This window comes from Fimicolochytrium jonesii (genome assembly GCF_025526975.1).
Source record: "Fimicolochytrium jonesii strain JEL569 chromosome Unknown EV422scaffold_5, whole genome shotgun sequence".
NCBI lineage: Eukaryota > Fungi > Chytridiomycota > Chytridiomycetes > Spizellomycetales > Powellomycetaceae > Fimicolochytrium > Fimicolochytrium jonesii.
In genome coordinates, this window is record NW_026515672.1 from 631339 (window position 1) to 650051 (window position 18713).

At 53.6% G+C, this 18713-nt stretch overlaps 8 protein-coding genes across 8 annotated transcripts; 4 read left to right on the top strand and 4 right to left on the bottom strand.

The window, feature by feature from the left end:
* Positions 1–437: 437 nt before the first annotated feature.
* On the bottom strand, positions 438–1950 carry EV422DRAFT_504753 (uncharacterized protein; the record flags this gene model as incomplete). The annotated part of the gene is made up of 4 exons (XM_053068447.1): positions 438–710; positions 798–1014; positions 1085–1644; positions 1726–1950. The coding sequence occupies 4 exons, from the start codon at positions 1948–1950 to the stop codon at positions 438–440; spliced, it is 1275 nt and encodes a 424-aa protein (XP_052927612.1).
* A 921-nt stretch (positions 1951–2871) lies between these two features.
* Positions 2872–5120, top strand: EV422DRAFT_550180 (peptidase family M1-domain-containing protein; the record flags this gene model as incomplete). Its single annotated transcript, XM_053071755.1, has 7 exons — positions 2872–3823; positions 3889–4081; positions 4150–4229; positions 4289–4437; positions 4508–4569; positions 4634–4710; positions 4783–5120. The coding sequence occupies 7 exons, from the start codon at positions 2872–2874 to the stop codon at positions 5118–5120; spliced, it is 1851 nt and encodes a 616-aa protein (XP_052927613.1).
* A 149-nt stretch (positions 5121–5269) lies between these two features.
* Positions 5270–6457, bottom strand: EV422DRAFT_360612 (insulin-induced protein-domain-containing protein). The gene is made up of 4 exons (XM_053066637.1): positions 6007–6457; positions 5903–5942; positions 5672–5838; positions 5270–5602 (listed from the first exon to the last, which is right to left on the bottom strand). The coding sequence occupies exons 1-4, from the start codon at positions 6360–6362 to the stop codon at positions 5419–5421; spliced, it is 747 nt and encodes a 248-aa protein (XP_052927614.1). The 5' UTR covers positions 6363–6457; the 3' UTR covers positions 5270–5418.
* Positions 6458–6896: 439 nt separating this feature from the next.
* Positions 6897–9742, top strand: EV422DRAFT_521516 (P-loop containing nucleoside triphosphate hydrolase protein). The gene is made up of 5 exons (XM_053069759.1): positions 6897–7577; positions 7650–7987; positions 8079–8329; positions 8400–9249; positions 9330–9742. Exons 1-5 carry the CDS (start codon positions 7255–7257, stop codon positions 9554–9556), a joined length of 1989 nt encoding a protein of 662 aa, XP_052927615.1. The 5' UTR covers positions 6897–7254; the 3' UTR covers positions 9557–9742.
* Positions 9743–9747: 5 nt separating this feature from the next.
* On the bottom strand, positions 9748–11636 carry EV422DRAFT_360750 (uncharacterized protein). Its single transcript, XM_053066638.1, has 2 exons — positions 11253–11636; positions 9748–11176 (listed from the first exon to the last, which is right to left on the bottom strand). The coding sequence occupies exons 1-2, from the start codon at positions 11457–11459 to the stop codon at positions 9920–9922; spliced, it is 1464 nt and encodes a 487-aa protein (XP_052927616.1). The 5' UTR covers positions 11460–11636; the 3' UTR covers positions 9748–9919.
* A 2028-nt stretch (positions 11637–13664) lies between these two features.
* On the top strand, positions 13665–14316 carry EV422DRAFT_360773 (uncharacterized protein). Its single transcript, XM_053066639.1, has 3 exons — positions 13665–13887; positions 13980–14134; positions 14208–14316. The coding sequence occupies exons 1-3, from the start codon at positions 13785–13787 to the stop codon at positions 14211–14213; spliced, it is 264 nt and encodes an 87-aa protein (XP_052927617.1). The 5' UTR covers positions 13665–13784; the 3' UTR covers positions 14214–14316.
* Positions 14280–16100, top strand: EV422DRAFT_360878 (uncharacterized protein). Its single transcript, XM_053066641.1, has 7 exons — positions 14280–14859; positions 14925–15006; positions 15108–15215; positions 15284–15619; positions 15681–15732; positions 15790–15913; positions 15992–16100. Coding segments are annotated over exons 1-7 (1110 nt in total). The 5' UTR covers positions 14280–14452; the 3' UTR covers positions 15993–16100.
* Positions 16101–17417: 1317 nt separating this feature from the next.
* Positions 17418–18537, bottom strand: EV422DRAFT_360845 (Tim10/DDP family zinc finger-domain-containing protein). The gene is made up of 4 exons (XM_053066640.1): positions 18405–18537; positions 18227–18326; positions 17798–17823; positions 17418–17728 (listed from the first exon to the last, which is right to left on the bottom strand). The coding sequence occupies exons 2-4, from the start codon at positions 18299–18301 to the stop codon at positions 17551–17553; spliced, it is 279 nt and encodes a 92-aa protein (XP_052927619.1). The 5' UTR covers positions 18302–18326; positions 18405–18537; the 3' UTR covers positions 17418–17550.
* Positions 18538–18713: the final 176 nt, after the last annotated feature.

Consider the following 18713-nt stretch of genomic DNA (forward strand, 5'->3'; position numbering starts at 1 on the left):
CAGACGACACTCGTTCGCCGGACTTCCTTCCTCTTTCTATTCACGTTGTCACCTTACCCGGAATCTTTTCAGCCTAACTTTAGCGCTACTGTTTTTGATTTGATCTGAAGTGTCTTGCCATTGTGATTATCGTCTTCCATAGGACTTCCTTTTACATTCGGTAGCGTTTTCCCGTTGTTTCGCATTGTACATAGACACACCAAGTATGCAATTATTCTTCACTTGCCGGTTTTGCAGCACATATGTGGAGACGAGTCTTTTTAATGATGTGAATCTAAAGATATATGGAAAGAGATTCAAGAACTATGCACGAGACGCTAAAGCCAGTGTATGTCCTAAAATCGACGCAATCAACGCCCCAAAACTTCTGTCGAATTCCCACACAAACTATTGCTGAATGACGGGCCGGCCGCCACAGCCGAGGGTAGTATCCCCACTCAGACCTTGCGCCGCCTAACACCCTCCTCATCCTCTGCGTACGTAGGCAGCGCAGGTGCCTTTTCTTCGTAATCTGGCAGGCTGAGCGTGTCCTTGCCGTCCTTCTCAGCGCCTTCAATCTCGGCGACGGCAGTGGGGAAAGCGGAGGGGGCGACGTAGAAGACAATGGGGACTTCTACCTTGGATTCCTGGGGCTCGTCTTTGGGAGTTGCGCCTTTCGGTCGGTATTTGATTTCGAGTTGGATGATGTGGTGGACTTTTAGGACGTTTGTCTAGCGGGACGATGCGAGTGAGCCGGGATAATTGGGAGGAAGAATCGTTCACCAAGTGCGCCCGGCGCAAAGGGTGATCATTCTTACCTCAACATCTGGGCACAATTCGGCAGCTTTATGCAGGTCCTCAAACGGCGCCAAGATCGGAACATCCACGGCATGTTCGAGCCCAGGGTAATGTCCAGTCTCTGGGGTGTAGATGTACTGCTTCTGGAGGAAATGCTTCTCTTTGACATTCTTCTCGCTGATGACGTTGCTTGCGGAATCGACTTTTCCGCCCATAAAGCTGAAGCCAGCGTTATGTCTGCGAGATGATAAAGTGATTAGAGCGATCTTTGAAGTGAAGCTCCGACTCCAAGTATGTGATAACTCACGTGAAGAGGAACGAGTGATGCTGTCGCAGCTGCCATTTGAGCTCAACCAGCGATGCACCACCGCTCGCATTTATGGTAACGGGGATGTTCTCCGAGGGAATGGCGTGGACGGTAGGTAGCGCAACCTCCACCTCCGGCACAGGATTCCACAGCGTCCTCCCACCCGCGACTCCGTTCTCGCCCTTCTGTTCCACAATGCGGACCTTCTTCTCCTCTCCCTCCGTCAGCTGCTTCAGCGTCTCGACAATAGGCTCGATTGTGGCCGGCGGCTTGCGGACAAACACCTCCTTTTTGGAGACGGTGGGCAGGCGCGACATCGGTATGCACGGCAGGCCGCAAAACGTGCGGGGCTCCCATATGATAGTGGCGACGAGCATGTACTGGACGTGTCCGCGCTCGAACCTCAACGATGGCGGCATGTGGTCGGGAATCTTTACCCGGAAGGTGAAGTTGTGTTTGCCGGCCTCGAGAGGCACGGGCTGATCGTCGTCGTCTGTGGGTTCCCATAGCTTCAGCGTTTGGTCTGTGAGCCGTTGTGGCCCGCGGAGGTTTGCACTGAACTGGAAAATGAAGGTCGAATGAAAGTCAGCAGCGGTTCCGCCTGACTAAAATGACTGCAAGAACGGAAAACGCTGGCGTACCTCCGGGTCGTCAAATTTGGCAATGACTCCAGCGATAAAGCGGAACAAGATACACTTAGCGCCCTGTAGGGGTTCTGTAATGTTCAGCTTGACCTGGCCTTCCACATAAGCGGGACCGCCCTTGTCCCTCAAGATGACTTCATCCTGGTCGGTAGTGAGCTCGAACAGTTCGACGTATTCCGGCGTCTTGTGCCACGAAGAGAAAAGATAACCAGCGGCTGCCATTGTGGGGAGAGGTTCTTTGGTGCTGGTGAAGCAGGTTAGAGAGTGCCAGACGCTGTACTTTTTATGTTGCCTGGTAAACAGCAAGGAGCGGCGACAGGACGAAGGAGTTTCTATCGCCAGCGGCCCAGGAATTCTGCTGAACATTTCCCAAAGTTGTTGCTCTCCGCCTCTCCTAAATTACAGAACACTCGCAGCGACGCGTTCTCAACCAATCGCTCCAGATCGATCTACGACAAGCAAGGCCATTGGCGACTGGTTTGCAAACAACGGCGCACCACGGAAGGAAGGAGGGCATAATGTACAATACAGTAGCGGACCGCACTTACAGACAACGGGCGGGGCCTCATTCTCGTAATGAACGGCGGATCAGCCTCCCGCAAGCTGTTATTGAATGCAGGTTTCCCGCGTTGCTACCGGTCAGCTTCAGAGCCAGTTGGCGTTTGTCTTGCGCGTGAAAACCGCATCCTCTTCACCTCTTCTACGGCATCATGCTCTGGCCGTGCATGCGCCACTCGGATACAAACGGCCGGGATCTTGGGCGATTCAGCAAACCTTCCCTACCGTCGATGGCCCGTCGGCAATTGTCCAGCTGGTAGAGGGCCCACAATCTGTGAGGAGCCTCTGACCACATATGGAAAGTACTTTCGTCCCGGCCCAGCGCTTGTGAGATGCGCCCCGCCACTTCCGTCGCCAGCTCGAAGATACTCTGCAGGTGAGTATATTTTCTGGATGGCCAACCGGACGAGCAGTGGACCTTCCCAGTTTCCGCGGTCACGCACGCGTCTTCTGCGTCTGTCACCCGTCCGTCACGGTCCTCGGCTCTCGTCTCTCTCGTAGGACGCCCATTTGCGAACCTCAAATTCAGACGGCTTTCAAGTGCTTATCCTCATTCATCTCCTACTCATAGCAACCTCCGCAACCATGGCTGCCTTCTGCCCAACTGACCCTAACAGTTATGCGAACACCCACGAGGTCGCCCTCTCACACACGCACCTCTCGTGGGCGGTCAACTTTGACACCAAGACCATCGATGCAATTGCGGTTCACACCCTTATCGCTCAGAAGGACGATGTGAAGAAGATTGTCCTCGACACTAACCACCTCACCGTCGACAAAGTCTTTCTCGTCGGTGACGGTTCCGATACCGAGTTGTCCTCCGACCTCGCCCCGAGGGACGAGAAGTTCGGAGCTGCGTTCACCATTCACCTGAAGAAGCCCTTGTCTGCGAAGGAAACGGTCAAAGTTAGCCTCAAATACACCATTACCGAAAAGTCTGCCGCCCTGCAGTGGCTGACTCCCAGCCAGACCGTTGGAAAGCAGCACCCATACTTGTTCAGTCAATGCCAGGCGATCCACGCCCGAAGCATCGTCCCTATCCAGGACACCCCAGGCAACAAGATCACCTACTCAGCGGACGTCACCGTGCCCTCTCAGCTGAGGGCGCTCATGAGCGCCGTCAGGACTGGAGAGGACGTTGTCGGAGACCGCAAAAAGTTCTCTTTCTCGCAAAAAGTGTCCATCCCAAGTTACCTCATCGCCCTGGCTGTAGGAAACATCGAAGGAAAGCAGGTTGGACACAGGTCAACCGTTTGGTCGGAACCCGAAGTTCTGGAAGCTGCTGCATGGGAGTTCGCCGGAACTGAGGAATTCATCAAGACGGGCGAAGACTTGCTTTCCCCTTATGACTGGGGCATCTACGACCTGCTGCTGCTGCCTGCCTCTTTCCCCTACGGTGGAATGGAGAACCCCTGTCTCACATTCGTTACCCCGACTTTGCTTGCTGGAGATCGTTCCTTGGTGGATGTCGTTGCCCATGAGATCAGCCACAGCTGGATGGGAAACCTCGTTACGACACAGAACTGGGAGCACTTTTGTATGTACCCCGCGACGATGCATACGATGGGATACCGGCTGACCACCTACTCATTCACATATCAGGGCTTAACGAAGGTTTCACCGTATTCGTGGAGCGTAAGATTACCGGCCGGTTGCACGGCCGCCAAACTGCAGAGTTCCAGGCCATTATCGGTGTGAAGGCGTTGCAAGAGTCGCTCGACCATTTGGAAGAATCGGGCCACCCTGAATACACCTGCCTTTGCCCCAGGCTGAAGGGCCAAGACCCTGATGACGTGTAGGTCATCACGTTGAGAGAACGGGACCAAACGATTATTCAGCCATGCTGATGGTTTCCTGCTGCAGCTTCTCGTCCGTCCCATACGAGAAGGGATTCTCACTCCTGTACTATTTGGAAAAGACCCTGGGTGGACCTGAAGTCTTCGGTGAGTTGACTGACGTCCATATGGTTGTGTATGAACTACTTGCTAATTTTGGAAAACAGAGCCGTACCTCAAAGCACACGTCAGAAAGTTCGCACACAAGAGCATCAACACGACGGACTTCAAGAACTACCTCTACGAGTTCTTTGCTGACAAGAAGAGCATTCTGGATACAGTTGACTGGGACGCGTGGTTCTTCAAGCCCGGAAAGGTAGGTTGAGTTGTGGGATACGTATATCATTCGTGAAACAGACGCTCAATGACCTTTCTTGGATCTCTAGCCGCCGGTGTTGAACCAGTACGACGACACCCTAGCAAAAGCTTGCGAGGAGTTGGCTCAAGAGTAAGCTCGCACTGGCTGTACATGCGCGCCGTAGGTATCCGTCTCTAACACGTTTACTCTGCAGGTGGGACAAGAAGCGTGGCGACTCCAACCCCACCGTCGACCGTGCCTCTTTCGACAAGTTCAACGCGGGCCAGAAAAGTAAGTTTGAGATATGTTGGTATCAACGCGCGTAGACTCAATGATTGCCGCCCTTACTCTTCCTACCACCAGTCATGTTCCTCGAGAAACTCCTAGCAAAAGACCCCTTCCCCCACCCCGTCCTAGCAGCCATGCAAAAGACCTACGATCTCAACGACGTCGGCAACGCCGAGATCAAGTGCCGCTGGCTCTGGCTCTGCCTAAACGCCTCCTACGAGGAAGCCTTTCCCTTCGCAACGGTGTTCCTCGGCCAGGTCGGCCGCATGAAGTTTGTCCGTGTGCTCTATCGCGCGTTGAACAAGGCGGGTCCCAAGGGCGCTGCATTGGCTAAGGAGACGTTCCTGAAGAATAGGAACTTTTATCACCCGATTTGTGCGGGGATGGTTGCTAAGGATCTTGGCATCCAGTAGAGTGGCCTCGCTGGTGTTGGACGGTTGTAGGCGTGACGGCGTAGGTCGGCTAGGATCTGATTGTGGTTACGTAGGCAAACCTAAACGACATGAAGTGTTTTCTCATATTGTGAATGAAAGTCGGATCTCATCCACCTCGTCCTGTCATGCATCACTTTCGCTGGCAGGGAACATGTGTGGGATATACACACATTGCGGTGTACTGCGCGGCGCGGAGGAGTGTTTATTTACAACCATTATTTCCTTCATGTATGCTACCAAAAAGCCTATCCCATCCCACCCCCGTCATGTCCCCGCATCATTCCTTCTTCTCTACAGGCCGCCGTTCTCTTTCGCTGGTCTTCTTTCGATCAAGCTCTCGCGGAAAGCATTCCATCGGTACTATCGTCAACTGACGCCCAATTGACCCGAACATAATTGCTCCCGAAAACAGCATGCAAGGGAACCATGACCGCACGCCGAAGAAATCTGCTTTCGTGAAGCTGCTCCAGGTGAAACGGGATTAGCGGATAGGCAAATGTGCAAGACATGAGGAAATGACGAGTGCATACCTGTACATTCCATTTGAAACCAAAAATTGGGCAAACCACGTTCCCAGGATGGCGACGGTCGATGAGAGGAAGAAGCCGTGTGGACTTCGGTCAAACATCAGCCATAGCCAGATCGCTGACAAGGCCAGGACCATCGACACTTGTATACTGCTTGTCCATGGCAACTTCTGTAAAACCTGTCAGCGACAGTCGCTCTCGCTTTCCAGGACACCCGTAACGATAGCACCATACCGTCGCAGCGTAGTTTACTCCAATAAACCCCCCGCAACACCTAAGTTCACAAAACGTAAGCGCGACCGCCTCCCCAAAAATCGTGCATCCCTCGTCCGGCATACCTCATAACGCTCGACCAGTCCCTATTGTACTTATGTGGCCTCCCGAACAGGGCATAGTCCAACAGCGGATGCAGAGTCCCAATCAGTAGCGCCGAAGAACCGCAACACAGTGGAACCCAAGACGCCGTGGAAAAGAGCTGACTGACATTCCGCGGATATCGAGTTATGTCGTGCTCCTGCAGGAACAGGTCGATTATGATGGAGAATGCGAACCCAAGAATGAATAGTGCGAGAGCTTTTGGGAGGTATAGCACATATGGTGACGTTGAGAGTTTGTGTTTCAGAGCGTCTGAGTGTGTGGGGGATTGCTGTGCGGGTGTTCGTTTTGCTGTTTGTGTGGTTGTTGGTGCGGCCATTATGCGTGAGAAAGTGCGCTAGCGCCTGTCAAATACGTCTTCCGCCCGCGAGTGAAGCAAGCACTAGCTAGATCTAGAGGAAGCCGACAACGTGTGTGAAAAGTAGTCGTGGACCAGCCAACGAGTTTGCAGTGGTCAAGGGAATAGCTCTTCACTCATGCCGCGCATGTCAATTGCTCGCGAGATCGCTTTCAAAGCGCTTGAAGCCTCGGCCGGGTGGGTGAGCTCACCCCGGGAGAGTCCGCCCCCAACACGCCCATCATTATGCAGTTCCCAGTACGGTATAACACCACCTGCGTGCGTCCCTCCCAGTAATAATCACATGTCAGGGGGAGAAGTGTCATTATTCCGAATTCGGACCTCGGGAAGCGGCACTGTCGAATTGCATGCAACTGACAGTTGGCCGCATGCGCAGCTGTCTGCAACATAAATGTGCTTTTTTTGTATTCCTGTACACGTGGATGTACGCGGACGCGGACGCGGCTTCGGCTGCTTGTCGGAAATCTCGGAGCCTCATCCAAAACACGTAGTCATCACTTACAAAAGTTGTGTCGGCAACTACGTGTCCTCGTCTCAGTCCACCAACCCACACCCGCAAAGCGGAACCAAAAAAAAGAAAAGAGGAAGGTTAGAGCGGCACTTGGTCAGGGTGTTCGGGTGTTCTCCGTGATGTATTCCGCCGTTGGTCTTTCGAAAAGCGGATCGATGCGAGAGCCACACATGCGCACTCGGGAAGTTTGTTCAAACAGGAAGAGGCGGCGTACGGCCCCGAACTCGTACATAAAATGGAAGGACCGTGTCTCGATCCCCCTTCCCAGAACCATACATCGTTCGCATACCCTTCAACCGCTGTGTAAAGCTCTATAAGCCAGTAGCCAAGAACGCCGCAACAATGCACGAGATGATTGCAGTGCAACGCAACGAGGAGCATGCTCCAAACAAACCTGAACGGCAAGAAAGCCTCGGATCCAGCGGCGGATCCAGCGGCACCCATAAAATCGACATCGATGACTCTATCGGGGAGAGCACTGAGGATGTTGCGACGAACCGTTTCCCTTCGGGATCCTTGTCTTGGAACAATCTTAGGTACTCCCTGAAAGTAGGCAAGGATCAGGAACGAGTGCTTCTTGATGGAGTGTCCGGCGAGGTCAAAACCGGCGAACTGGTCGCAATCATGGGGTCGTCCGGAGCTGGTAAGACCACTCTACTCAACTGGTATGTTTAGTGCCCCAATCTTGACACAGCTTTGGAGATGTTGAGTTGACCATCGCTCCATATGCCATATAGCCTATCAGGCCGCATTTCCACCGGAAAGCTCAACGGTGATGTCGCTCTCAACGGCCGCCCGCGCAACCCAAAGCAATGGAAGAAGCTGATGGCATTCGTCGAGCAAGACGATCACCTTTACTCTAACCTCACCGTCCGCGAAACGCTTCAGTTCGCCGCTCGGTTACGACTCAGTCCGCAGGAATACCCAACGATGGCGGAGAGAGATGCCGAAGCTGAGAAGGTCCTCAAGTCGCTACGGTTGACCAAGGCGGCGGATACGCATATTGGTGATGGGTTGACCAGGGGTGTCTCTGGTGGGGAGCGCAAACGAACGGCAATCGGGCAGGAGATCGTTGGTATGTATCGTTTGCTGTTGTTCATAAGCGTGAATGAACTACCGCAAGTGAAGCGGGCGTGCTGAGATGGTTGATAACATCGTTCGTATAGGAAATCCCCGTGTACTGTTCCTCGACGAACCCACATCGGGACTCGACTCAAATTCCGCCTTCGCCATCCTCGAGAACGTGAAGAAGGAGGCGATGCGCACTAACCGCATCGTCCTCCTGACGATCCATCAGCCCAGTTATGAGATCATGGAGCTGTTCTCAACCGTCATCTTCCTCGCCGAGGGCACCGTCGCGTACATGGGCTCACCGGAGAAAGCCCTCCTTCACTTCGAGGAGGTCGCGGGCTACAAGGTACGCTTCTATCTTCCTATCGATAGTTGATAAGGCAGGAATCCGAATGAACCGTCATTTTTCATTTTAGTGCCCTATCCGCAAGAATCCCGCTGATTTCTTCATGGACTGCTTGACTGTGAGACTCGATTACCAAAAAGAAGACTCGGAGCGCGTAAAGAGGTTCAAGGCCTTCAGCGACACCAAGAGGTCGATCGATGTTGGGAAGAGAGACGACGTGGCAGTGCACTACAGCATCGACGCGCCCCAAATCGGTCTCCCCGTCAAACCCAAACAGACGGTCGTCGAAGACCTCAACGCGCCCAACTCATGGTTCACCCAGTTCTCCATCCTGCTCAAACGCGCCACCATCGATCGACGCCGCGACAAGACCCAGCTGATCGCCGAAATCGTCCGCACTGTCCTCATCACCGTCCTGATGGGCTTCTCCAGTCTGCAGCTCGCGAACGATCAGCGAGGCCTGCAGAACCGAATCGGTGTTCTGTTCGTGTACCCCGTCAACGCCATGTTCTCCATCATGCAGCCCATCCTCGGGACGTTCCCGCTCGAACGCATCATCCTCCGCCGAGAACGTGCGGCCGGATCGTACCAGGTCTCGGCGTTCTACCTCGCCAAGTTGTTGATTATCCTCCTTCCCACCTTCTTCTTTACGGTGCTTGGTACCGCACCGTTGTACTGGATCATCGGTCTGCAGAGCGACGTCGGCAAGTTCTTTACGTGGATCGGTGTCAACCTCCTCGTCGTCACTTGCGCCGTCTCGATAGGGCTGCTTACCAGTGCTGCCGCGCCGACCGTAACCGCCGCTCAAGCCTTTGGCCCGCTCGTCGGGGTCGTCTTCATGTTGTTCGGTGGACAAGCATTCAACGTCGGTACCCTCGGCTGGTGGTTCAGATGGTTGCACTACGTCTCGCCCGTTGCTTGTAAGTATACGCTCACCATCCCATCCCCACCTCTCAAAACCCGCAAACTCACACAAACCCCCCCTTCTCTCCCACATCAGACGCCTACCGCGCGTTCGCAATCACCGAGTTCACCGGCCTCGCCCTCACTTGCAATCCCGGCGAAATCTGTATCAACGACGGCGAGGAGGTCCTTCGCACGTACGATCTCGGCACCATCAGCGTTGCTCTCTGCGCCGTCATCCTCGCATCCCTTGCGACGTCGTGGATTCTTGGCGGATATGTCCTTCTGAGGAGGACGAGCAAACCGGCCAGAGTAGTCATTTGATGTTGAGACCCCGGTCTCATCGAAGTTATCATTAAGTTTTGGACGTACTTCCTTTTGACTCTTTCTTTACCGTGACAATTTTGCGTAGTCTCTTCTGAGATCGCTATCATTGTAAATATGCATTATTTCCCCCTCATAGAGCTTTTATATGTACTCTTTTCTAATACATGAACGTTACAACCGATACACTGCTCCTCGGAATGGCATTGTCTCGATTGGAGGTTTCCGCGCTTGAGTAAAAGTTATCATCTTTACACTGAAGAGTTACAGATACTAGATTACAAGAGAGAGCTCTATCTATGGACAACGATAACAGAAATATTACATATACGGCGGGATTTACAAAAGAAAATACATAAGTTATCAACGCCGGGAAGGATGCCCAGCACTCTCATGCGTCGATTTGCGCTTTTCGGGCGCCAAGGCCGCGCTACTGCTCCGCGACGTCGATGTAGTCGGGGAACTGCTACTGCCCTGGGTCGGGGTTTCAAAGCGGCGCGGTTTTGTCACCGGCTTCGACGCCACGTCTAGCTTCGCGAGGTTGGCTTTGGTAAGGCTGCTGCGAGACGAGTTCGCGTGCGTCATAGACATAGGCAGCGCTTCTGCCCGGGAGCGCCGTTGTTTTTGACTGGAGGGGTCTATAGGAAGGCGGGTTTTGGATTTTCGGCGTTTCTCCCGCACTTCGTCTATGGATTTCCGGCCGCTGGACGTTTGTTGCGTCCCTGCCGCCTTTTGCTGGCTCAGAATGGTCTGCTGCGACAGCTTATTGTAGTAGTCTATGGATTCTTCTGGCTTGTCGAATAAGAATAGGCCGGTTGTTTTGTCTAGCGTTCCGGAATATGTGTTGTCGAAAGCGAAGAACGAGTGGCGGATGGATTGTCGGTTCTCTTCCGATGCAAGCGATCGAACGGAGGGGTTTTGCAGTTGCGAAAGTGAGGTGGTGCTGGAAGTAGGGGATACGACGGAGGGCCTTGTGGTGTGCGCACTGGTCGGTAACGGTGGCGCTGACGACTGCATCTGCTGTTGCAGTTCTTCCAGCTGTTCCGCAGTGAAGATCGTGGAGAGCCTGGCGGCCGTGACTCTAGAGTCTGGACCGTTATGCACGATCGTCGGCATGGCAGGAACCGGGGGTAGATCGTGGAGATAGTCCGGCACGAACGAACTGGCGATACTAGCGCGAGACGACCGCCGGCTTCTGCGACCTGCGGAGCTGGCTCTAGACTGGTCGTCATGACTAGTGAGACTTCCACGTCGGCCATGTCCCCGTCCACGCTCTTCTGAAGCGGCGTCTCCCTGGTCTTCAAGGTCGGGAGACGCTCGCATATTCGATGCTCCGGTCACCCCGATCTCTGACGGCACAACTGCCGACAACTCCGGTCTCTGCCCAACAGTGCTCCTCCCTTGGACGCCAGACGGCCCTCCTATGCGGGATTGCCGAGCAGTGGAACGGTCCGCCCCCTTCGCTTCCATCTCCACGGCAGATAGATTCAGCTTATCCTCCCAGTCGTCATCCTGCCGCTTCCGCAGATAGTGAAAGGGAAATATCTGCTTCATCCGTGCAATCCACAACAGCCCAGCGAGTACGAGAACACATCCAACCACGGCGCCGACTATCGTCAGCTGTGCAAAGAAACGTTCTATAAGTATCTATACCGCGAGGAGTGCAGACTGTGAATTGACTGTGAATTCCACATACCACTGAAGCCGCGCTGGGGCCTGAACCCCCTGCTTTTGCTGGCAAAGGCGTTGCCGTCGCTGTGGGCGGTGGCGAGTTGAAGACGTCCTGCGACACACACTGTCCGACCTCCACTGTGGCGCCCAGCCCGTCCTTAAGACACTTTGGCATGCCGGGAGTGGGTGCACAGTCATTGTCGCTCGTACATGGGGATCCTCGTTGAGACATGACCGCGGTCCGTAACTCGTTCGGCAGTTCACAGGAAAAGGGCTCCGCTGCTCCGACGTGCGGTATCTGCGAGTTTGGGCGGGAGCGTTGTGGATATGCAGCGTGTGCTTGTGTGCTGGAGGGCCGGGATATCTCGCTTGGGGCCTTGGGCGTAAGGGTGTTCTCGCAACGCCTTCCTTCCCTCTCCCACTCGCCCTCACCGCTGCGGCCACTTTGTGTCGGATGGCGCCCCCCCCGCCGCCGGGATCATTCCAATCAGAGGAAAGCCACGCTATAATATACTGTACAATACACGCGTGCGCAGCTTAGCACTTTCGAGCGGCGCGCAGGCCCGAATGATTAGCGTTCGTAATCAACCGGGACAGTAACCATGCTCGCCGCGTTTAGAGAGAATTCCTCAGGCGATCAGTCCACTTTGACGATACTGTAGCGATACTGACAGTTGTTCGTCCGACGTACTTCAGGGCTGTCATATGTAGGGCATGGCCTCAACTTATGTCGAGAACGGCAGAGCTCGCCCCGAGGTCAACGCCCTCGAGCTTCACGGAAAGTTCGCCATCACCATTGACGGTCTCTTCACCCCCGTTGAATGTAAGAACCTGATCGACCTCTCTGAGAGGTCCGGAGCATACGAGCAAGCCCTCGTCAACGTGGCTATTGACAACAGGCTTCCATGCCAAATGTCCGAAACAACGATTGGATCAACGACGATAAAAAGTTGGCAGAAAGCTTTTTCGGACGTTTGCGGCCGTTCATCCCGGAAACCGTCCGAAATCTCCCTGTCTCGGGTTTGAACGAGCGTCTCAGGTTCTTGCGTTATGATCCGGGACAGTACTTTGCTCCCCACGAGGATGGACAGTTCAGGCGGGATGATGGTTCTGAGACGAGCTTCGTCACCGTTCAGATCTATCTGAATGACGAGGGGCTCTTCGGGGGCGAAACAAAGTTCATCGGGCGTGATAGAGATGTTAAAGTCTATCCGCGTACAGGACGAGTCTTGCTCTTTCAGCACGACATGCTGCATGAAGGATCGCGGGTCTCTTCGGGTCGAAAGTATGTCATACGCACCGATGTCATGTACTCTAGCGGTGCAAAGCCGATGGAGTAGCTTATATGTAGACAGGCGGACCTTTTTCGTTCTGACCTACGAGGTCGTTCAGCTTCGAAATAGGATCCCATCTTCGGACTGAGCGCGAATGGTGGAACAGCCGAACGCTCGCAGAACGCTCGAGCTGGCGAGGGAAGACTTCATCCGCACCATGCAAAATCATATCAGAGGATACGAAGATGCCGCGTCGGGAGGTTGGAAGAGGAGTGAGAAGGACAACACCTTCTGATTGGGCGACTGCTTGTCCACATATACACACTTCATGTTCACGTTCCGAACCTCATCGTCACCACGGTCATACCGTGTTCACTTGCGACGTCCTTGATCGGCTGCAGCAACAACCTGCTAATGCTCTACTGCCAGAAGGGCGCGATGCTTTCTCGAGAAAGGTGCCAGCACCGCATAGCGGTAGACGCCCAACCAAAGGACATCCGGGAACATGAAGCCCTTTCTGGCCGCAGGTGTATCAGCATGTTTCCAATCATTCCCCGAACACCTTCGTCAAGGTGATCCCGCAATTTGAGTTACGTTCAGCACACCTCCATCATTCCCCCGAAGTGGCAGATGTTGATAGCGCTGTCTGCTTTGAACATATCCAGGCCTTTCGGGATACAAAATTCCATCAGGGAGTTTTGTAACCGTCTCTACCCTATCGTTGAGTGTAGTCTTGAGAGAGAAATGGTAGGAAGAGACTACTTCGCTGATTTTCTAGATCCATGCTTCATACTGTCACGGGAGCGTCAATGGGGTGAATCTGTAGCATAAGATGGCTGTCGAAGATCCCGCGTCTTCACGCAGTACATCAGCTCTTTGATCGTGCCGTGCTTGCCTCGCACCTTGTCGTGCTTTCAGTGGAACCAAAGACATCATATTTGTTGTCGGGTAGCATCATGGAGGCCTGCTTTTGGTGACTCCCTGGGTGCTCTATTCTGTCGAGACAGCTGTGCTCGCTTCCTTTTCGAGTCGGGGGACTGCCCAAGCGCTTACATAACGATTTGTGCTGTCATTATCACCACCGTCAGACTCCTTTTCCTGCACAGTTAAGCTTATTTCCCAGCCAAGCCCAAAATGCAGCGAAGACGTTCGGCCCTTCAGGCCTTCAGTTTCCGCTGGCGCATATATCGACTTGGATACCTCACTCCCGCCTACTTCAACTAAAGTGAGAATTGAGAAAGCCCCTCCTTCTGTCCGTCAGGATAACACAAAATTGAGACGCCATGCATGGACTGTTGCTTACTTTGCAGGTCGCACTTCTGGGACTGCTCGCGATATGGTTCCAAGTCACTTCACCGGTGCAGGGACTGCTCATACATAGACGTGGTGAGTTTATGTCTTCCCCATTCGCAAGGGAGATCCCTAATATTTGTTGCGGTCCTCCTCAAACTTCCACGTTCTCACCCTCTTCTTCCCAGACGACCTGCACGAGTCCTTCCACTCATTTCGTATAGTCCACGCGAGCACTTTGAACAGAAGGGCCAGCGATGATGGAAGCTCTACATGGGAGATACGGCTGCACGCTGGCGGTGGCGAGATAATCATCGTTGACGTAACGCCGAACACCGACCTAGTACGCGATATCACATACGGGCATTTGACAGACGATGAGGCTGCGGCTATCGACCATGACAATGTGCTTATAGGAATAGTGAAGGGGCAACCAGACTCTACTGTGAGACTGACGAAGATCAGGGACGGGCTCTATGAGGGACGCGTGGTTTACAGGCGGGTGAGGAAGAGCAGGCACGGCGCCGCTCAACCCGGGACGACACAAACGAGCGACGGGCCATCTGATACGGCGAGTGAGCCAACGGAGATTGCTGGGGAATGGCGGTCCCTCAACTTCGAAATCGTTCCTTCTGCGTCGGGAGGCGACGATGAATTTGATATGATCACGTACAGCGATGATGATGTTACCGACCACTTCAATGGCACGGCTACCTGCGGGACTGTCGAGCCACCCGTAATGGGGTCTGTTCCGGACCCTTTCTTTCAGAACTCGTACGCCGATCAGATGATATCATCAGCGAATCCGGACGATGGAACGGCGGAGACAGATTTCATCGACGAAGTTCGAGATGGGTGTGATGCTGAGGGTGGGAACTGCCATCCGGTGTCGTCCCTCCACAGACGAGCGGTGGTGTCCGGCAAAGGGAGAGACTGCCCCATTGCCGTGATTGCGGATTACAAATTTTATAGCACTTTTGGAGACGATTCGGAAATGGCCGTCCTATCGCTCTTCAACGAAGTTGACAGTATTTACTCCCAGACCGTTAACGTCCGTACGCCCGTGAGGTACGTCAAGTGACTCTTGACGCTGATGCGAAAGACTTTGCGCCAAACTCATCACGCCAGAGTAGCTATATCTACGTAGTGAAGAACGTAACGGATGCATCTGGATTCGGAAAGCCCGCTGCCGATGCCGAGTCATTGCTTAGTCAGGTTAGAAGGAAGGATTGGATTGGCATTCCAGAGGCGTTCTGCAGCAATGCAATGTTGCTTAGCGGGGTCTCATATCTTTGATTGGTTTCAATGGGTTTTAGCTGGCTACGGCAGTTGCAGGTCGTAAAATACCGAAGCTACCGACCAACGTATGCTTGACCCATCTTTTGACTGTACAAGACTTCAATCCGACATTGGGCCTAGCATATGTAAGCGTGATAGCCTTGCTATCCGGTGATTGCAGATTACTAAGCCCTTCCTCTTTTGGCGGGAAAAGGTAGGCAAGCAGGGGATGGCCGGTGGCATTTGTTCAGGCGGCGGCTACAACACTGGCATCTCAACGCCCATGTACGGAACCAAGCTCATCGCTCGCTCAACTTACATCACGACGGTGACGCACGAACTCGGCCACGGGATGGGATCAGCTCACGATACGCAGCACCCTACGCCTCCGGGAAACCCAGCGAGTTGCAACCCTGCACAGCCCTACATCATGTATCCTTCGGCTTCCACTTCCACCAACTGGAGGACGTTCTCCAATTGCTCACTGTACAGTATCGGGGCAGCACTGAACTCTATTGCTAGTTGCTTCATAACCCGTAATTCATTAAAGGTGCGTCATGTCTTACTCGAACCCCATTCGTGCGCATGTAGCTGACCGTTTATGCGCGCAGGGCCTTGCTGAGAATAGTACCGCGGATGTATGGTACACAGAGAAGATCAAGTGTGAGTTCAGTGTGAACTCATAACATTGCAAGCGACGATTTGATGCTTCGCTCACAGCCCGTACGTTTCAGATGAAGACCAGTGTAAAGTTGCAACGGGCCTGGCGAACACGCCCTCCGGGGGATACTCTGATTGTCCTTTGGCCATGCCCACCTCCTACGCGTGCAATCTTGTCTGCGTGGTGAGTAGATTCGGCGCGCATGCGATTGATCGTGTCGTTATCGGAAATTAAGATGTGCTTTGTATCAATGTCACTTAGAATCCTTCGAACCCCACTCGGTGTCTTGTGTTCCCTGACGCCCAAGGCAGGCTTCGGAACAAGACGGACGGAAGTTTATGCGGGGCCTTCAACGACCAAACGCAGGTGTGCATGAAAGGACAGTGTGTCAAGGATATCAGAGCAAACGTCTGCGATCGGTGAGTGCCGTAGCTAACATTAGAGGTTCTAGTGGATGGGAGACGGTTTGTTCACGCATTTTTCATCTCTACAGACGAAAACCCTGCTGCAATCCCTACGGAGGTACGTACCGTCCACATTCTCGCCTCTTCCAAGTCTTTTGATCTGGAGCTAACATCGATTCCAAACTGCAGTTCTCCGGAACAGCACGTACCAGTGCAGCGATGGCTTCACCTGTACGCAGCCGGCGTCCTGCACCGGCAAGTCGGCAGACTGTCCTATTGTTCTCAAACCTCAAGCGACAAGATGCAATCTCACGTCTATCGGATGTGGTACAACCAAAAGCACCAACGCTGATTGCGGGCGCTGCTCCAGTGATGGGAAATGCTTGGCTGTTAGTCAAGGTAAAGCATGATCTCTCTGCCTCTTGCGTCGAACTGACATGGGCGTGGATGCTGACTCATCTTCCAACCTCTCAGCAAGCGGAACGGAGGACGAAACGACCGATATCGGATCTGCAGCGACTGATCAAGGCTCCGGTCAAGCCGCAGCCCAGGCTCCGGACCCAGGGACTTCAGCACCTCCCGCAGCACCTCCCGCATCTAATGACGGGCCACTGGGAGGCGGAACCGCTGGCACTAAAGACACCCCGCAAGCAGGCACGGGTTCGGGCGCCAAGTTCAGCACGACAGCGGTGGTCACGTCTGGATTAGTGGTATGCTTTTGTCCCGCTAATGGTTATCATCCGCAGTTTTCTCACCTACTCTTTCGCTTGCAGGTTGGAGGTCTTGCAGTAGGAGGGGTTGCGTTCTTCGTGCGGCGAAGGCATGGTGCGAACCTGCGATCGGTGGCTGTGGTAGCCAGTGCGTCTCAGGTCAGTTAATGGAACGGATGTCGAAATGTGCCGGTGCGAACAGATGCTGGTACTGACTTCGTTTTCAACTGCAGGCATCCAAAGACGCATTGGAGGCCGACCGTAGCGCTGACGAAGTCTGAAGGATTTTTGGGCTTTGAGACAGCTTTGTATCATCTCACGATGCCTGGACGTCTGTGAGGATGTGGCTTCTTTTGGACAATTTTGGATAGTTGTTGGACCTAACTTATCGGGTCGTTGTCGTCGTGTATTGTAAACAGAATGATGAGTGTGTGTATTCATGGGTCCCCTAAGACTCGTCGTTTGCTAGGTCTCGCGAGATGTTGTCAATTCACTGCTTCTATTTACAAAACCACACGCGGGTCGTTGCCTGATGAGACATCTTTCCAAGGTGTTCATTGGTGCAGTCTGTAATCTTTCTAAATAATGTACGGTCAGGGACTCCGTTGGATGGGATGATGAATGGGGTGTATCAGTGAGCACCGCCGGTCGTTACCGGAGGGGCATCTACGTACAACTACGAGCGAATAGCTGCTGCTCTATTTTCTCATATCGGTTGCTGCATCTGTGATTGATTCGCTTGTGCCGTCAGCTTCTGCCCGACCTTCATGTTGACTTCAAAGTATTTTGCGACGCAGCGGTCGATGCAGACCGATTCGCCCTTGTTGAGCTCGTTGTCGTGGTACTTTGGTGGCACGCATTTCTTGTAGCAAGAGTCGACGATGCTGTGAAGGAACGGATTTGTTAGAGTGAATGCACACAGGCACTGTCTGCACGCTTCGTTGTAAACTTACTTGTTGAACAAGGTAGTGACCATCTCCTGCACTTGCGAAAAAGTGGATCAGGTGAGTAAGCGGTTGCATGGTCCATCAGGATGTCCTTCGTCATGTCAAAATTCCCAAACCGTCGCCCGGCTGCAACGTCCCGTGGCGCATATATGTGTCGTTTGGGCCTCCCCTCGTTGCCAGGTCAGGCCAACCAATCCCAGCTGCTCAAACGTCGACAAGTAGCGCTGAAGCTCCTCAGCAAGGTTTGCACCTGCGGACAGAACCATCCTATACATCGCCGAGACGCTTCGTCGGGTCCCCAAATCCGCAGCTACCCATCAGAAGCGACCATATTCCACCTTTGGAGACTCCCCGCTCGGCGCCTCGTCCTGGCAATCCCTTTGCGCATCCCGGGTCTTTCATCCACCAAGTGTCGTAGCAGAGTCGAAAACGTACCAACTCTTGTTCAGCCATGGACATGTTGAGCCCGCTCTGAATTTGCGGTTGTTGCTGGTAGCCTCCAAAGTTCATGTTGGGCGGTTTTCTTTTGCGTTAACTACAGAGAAGTGAAAGGGTGAGCCTCGCACGCTTGGCCAGACAGTGGCCTTGTTTTGAAGGGAAGCGCTTCACTTACTGCGTATGTTGTGGAGTGGAGTGTATGGACTTTAGAATGCAAGCTCAGTTTCCAGGTTCAAGTCGGCAGCGGTTGCTAACGGGGCTTGCCTGGGGTAGACGCAGACAACCTGAATTCAGGTGAGAAAGCTCGGTCGCGTTTTCGCTTGGAATTCCCACGCGGACTCGAGGGGGTGGGACTTGCGGAAGAAGTTTGTTGACCAGCGAACGAGACCGTTCAACATCTTCTCCGTCTGAACGTCGTCCGCAACCATCGTCTATCAGCCAACGCTCGGGTTCTTGTCTTCTCCAGTTATGGTCTAGAAGAGCA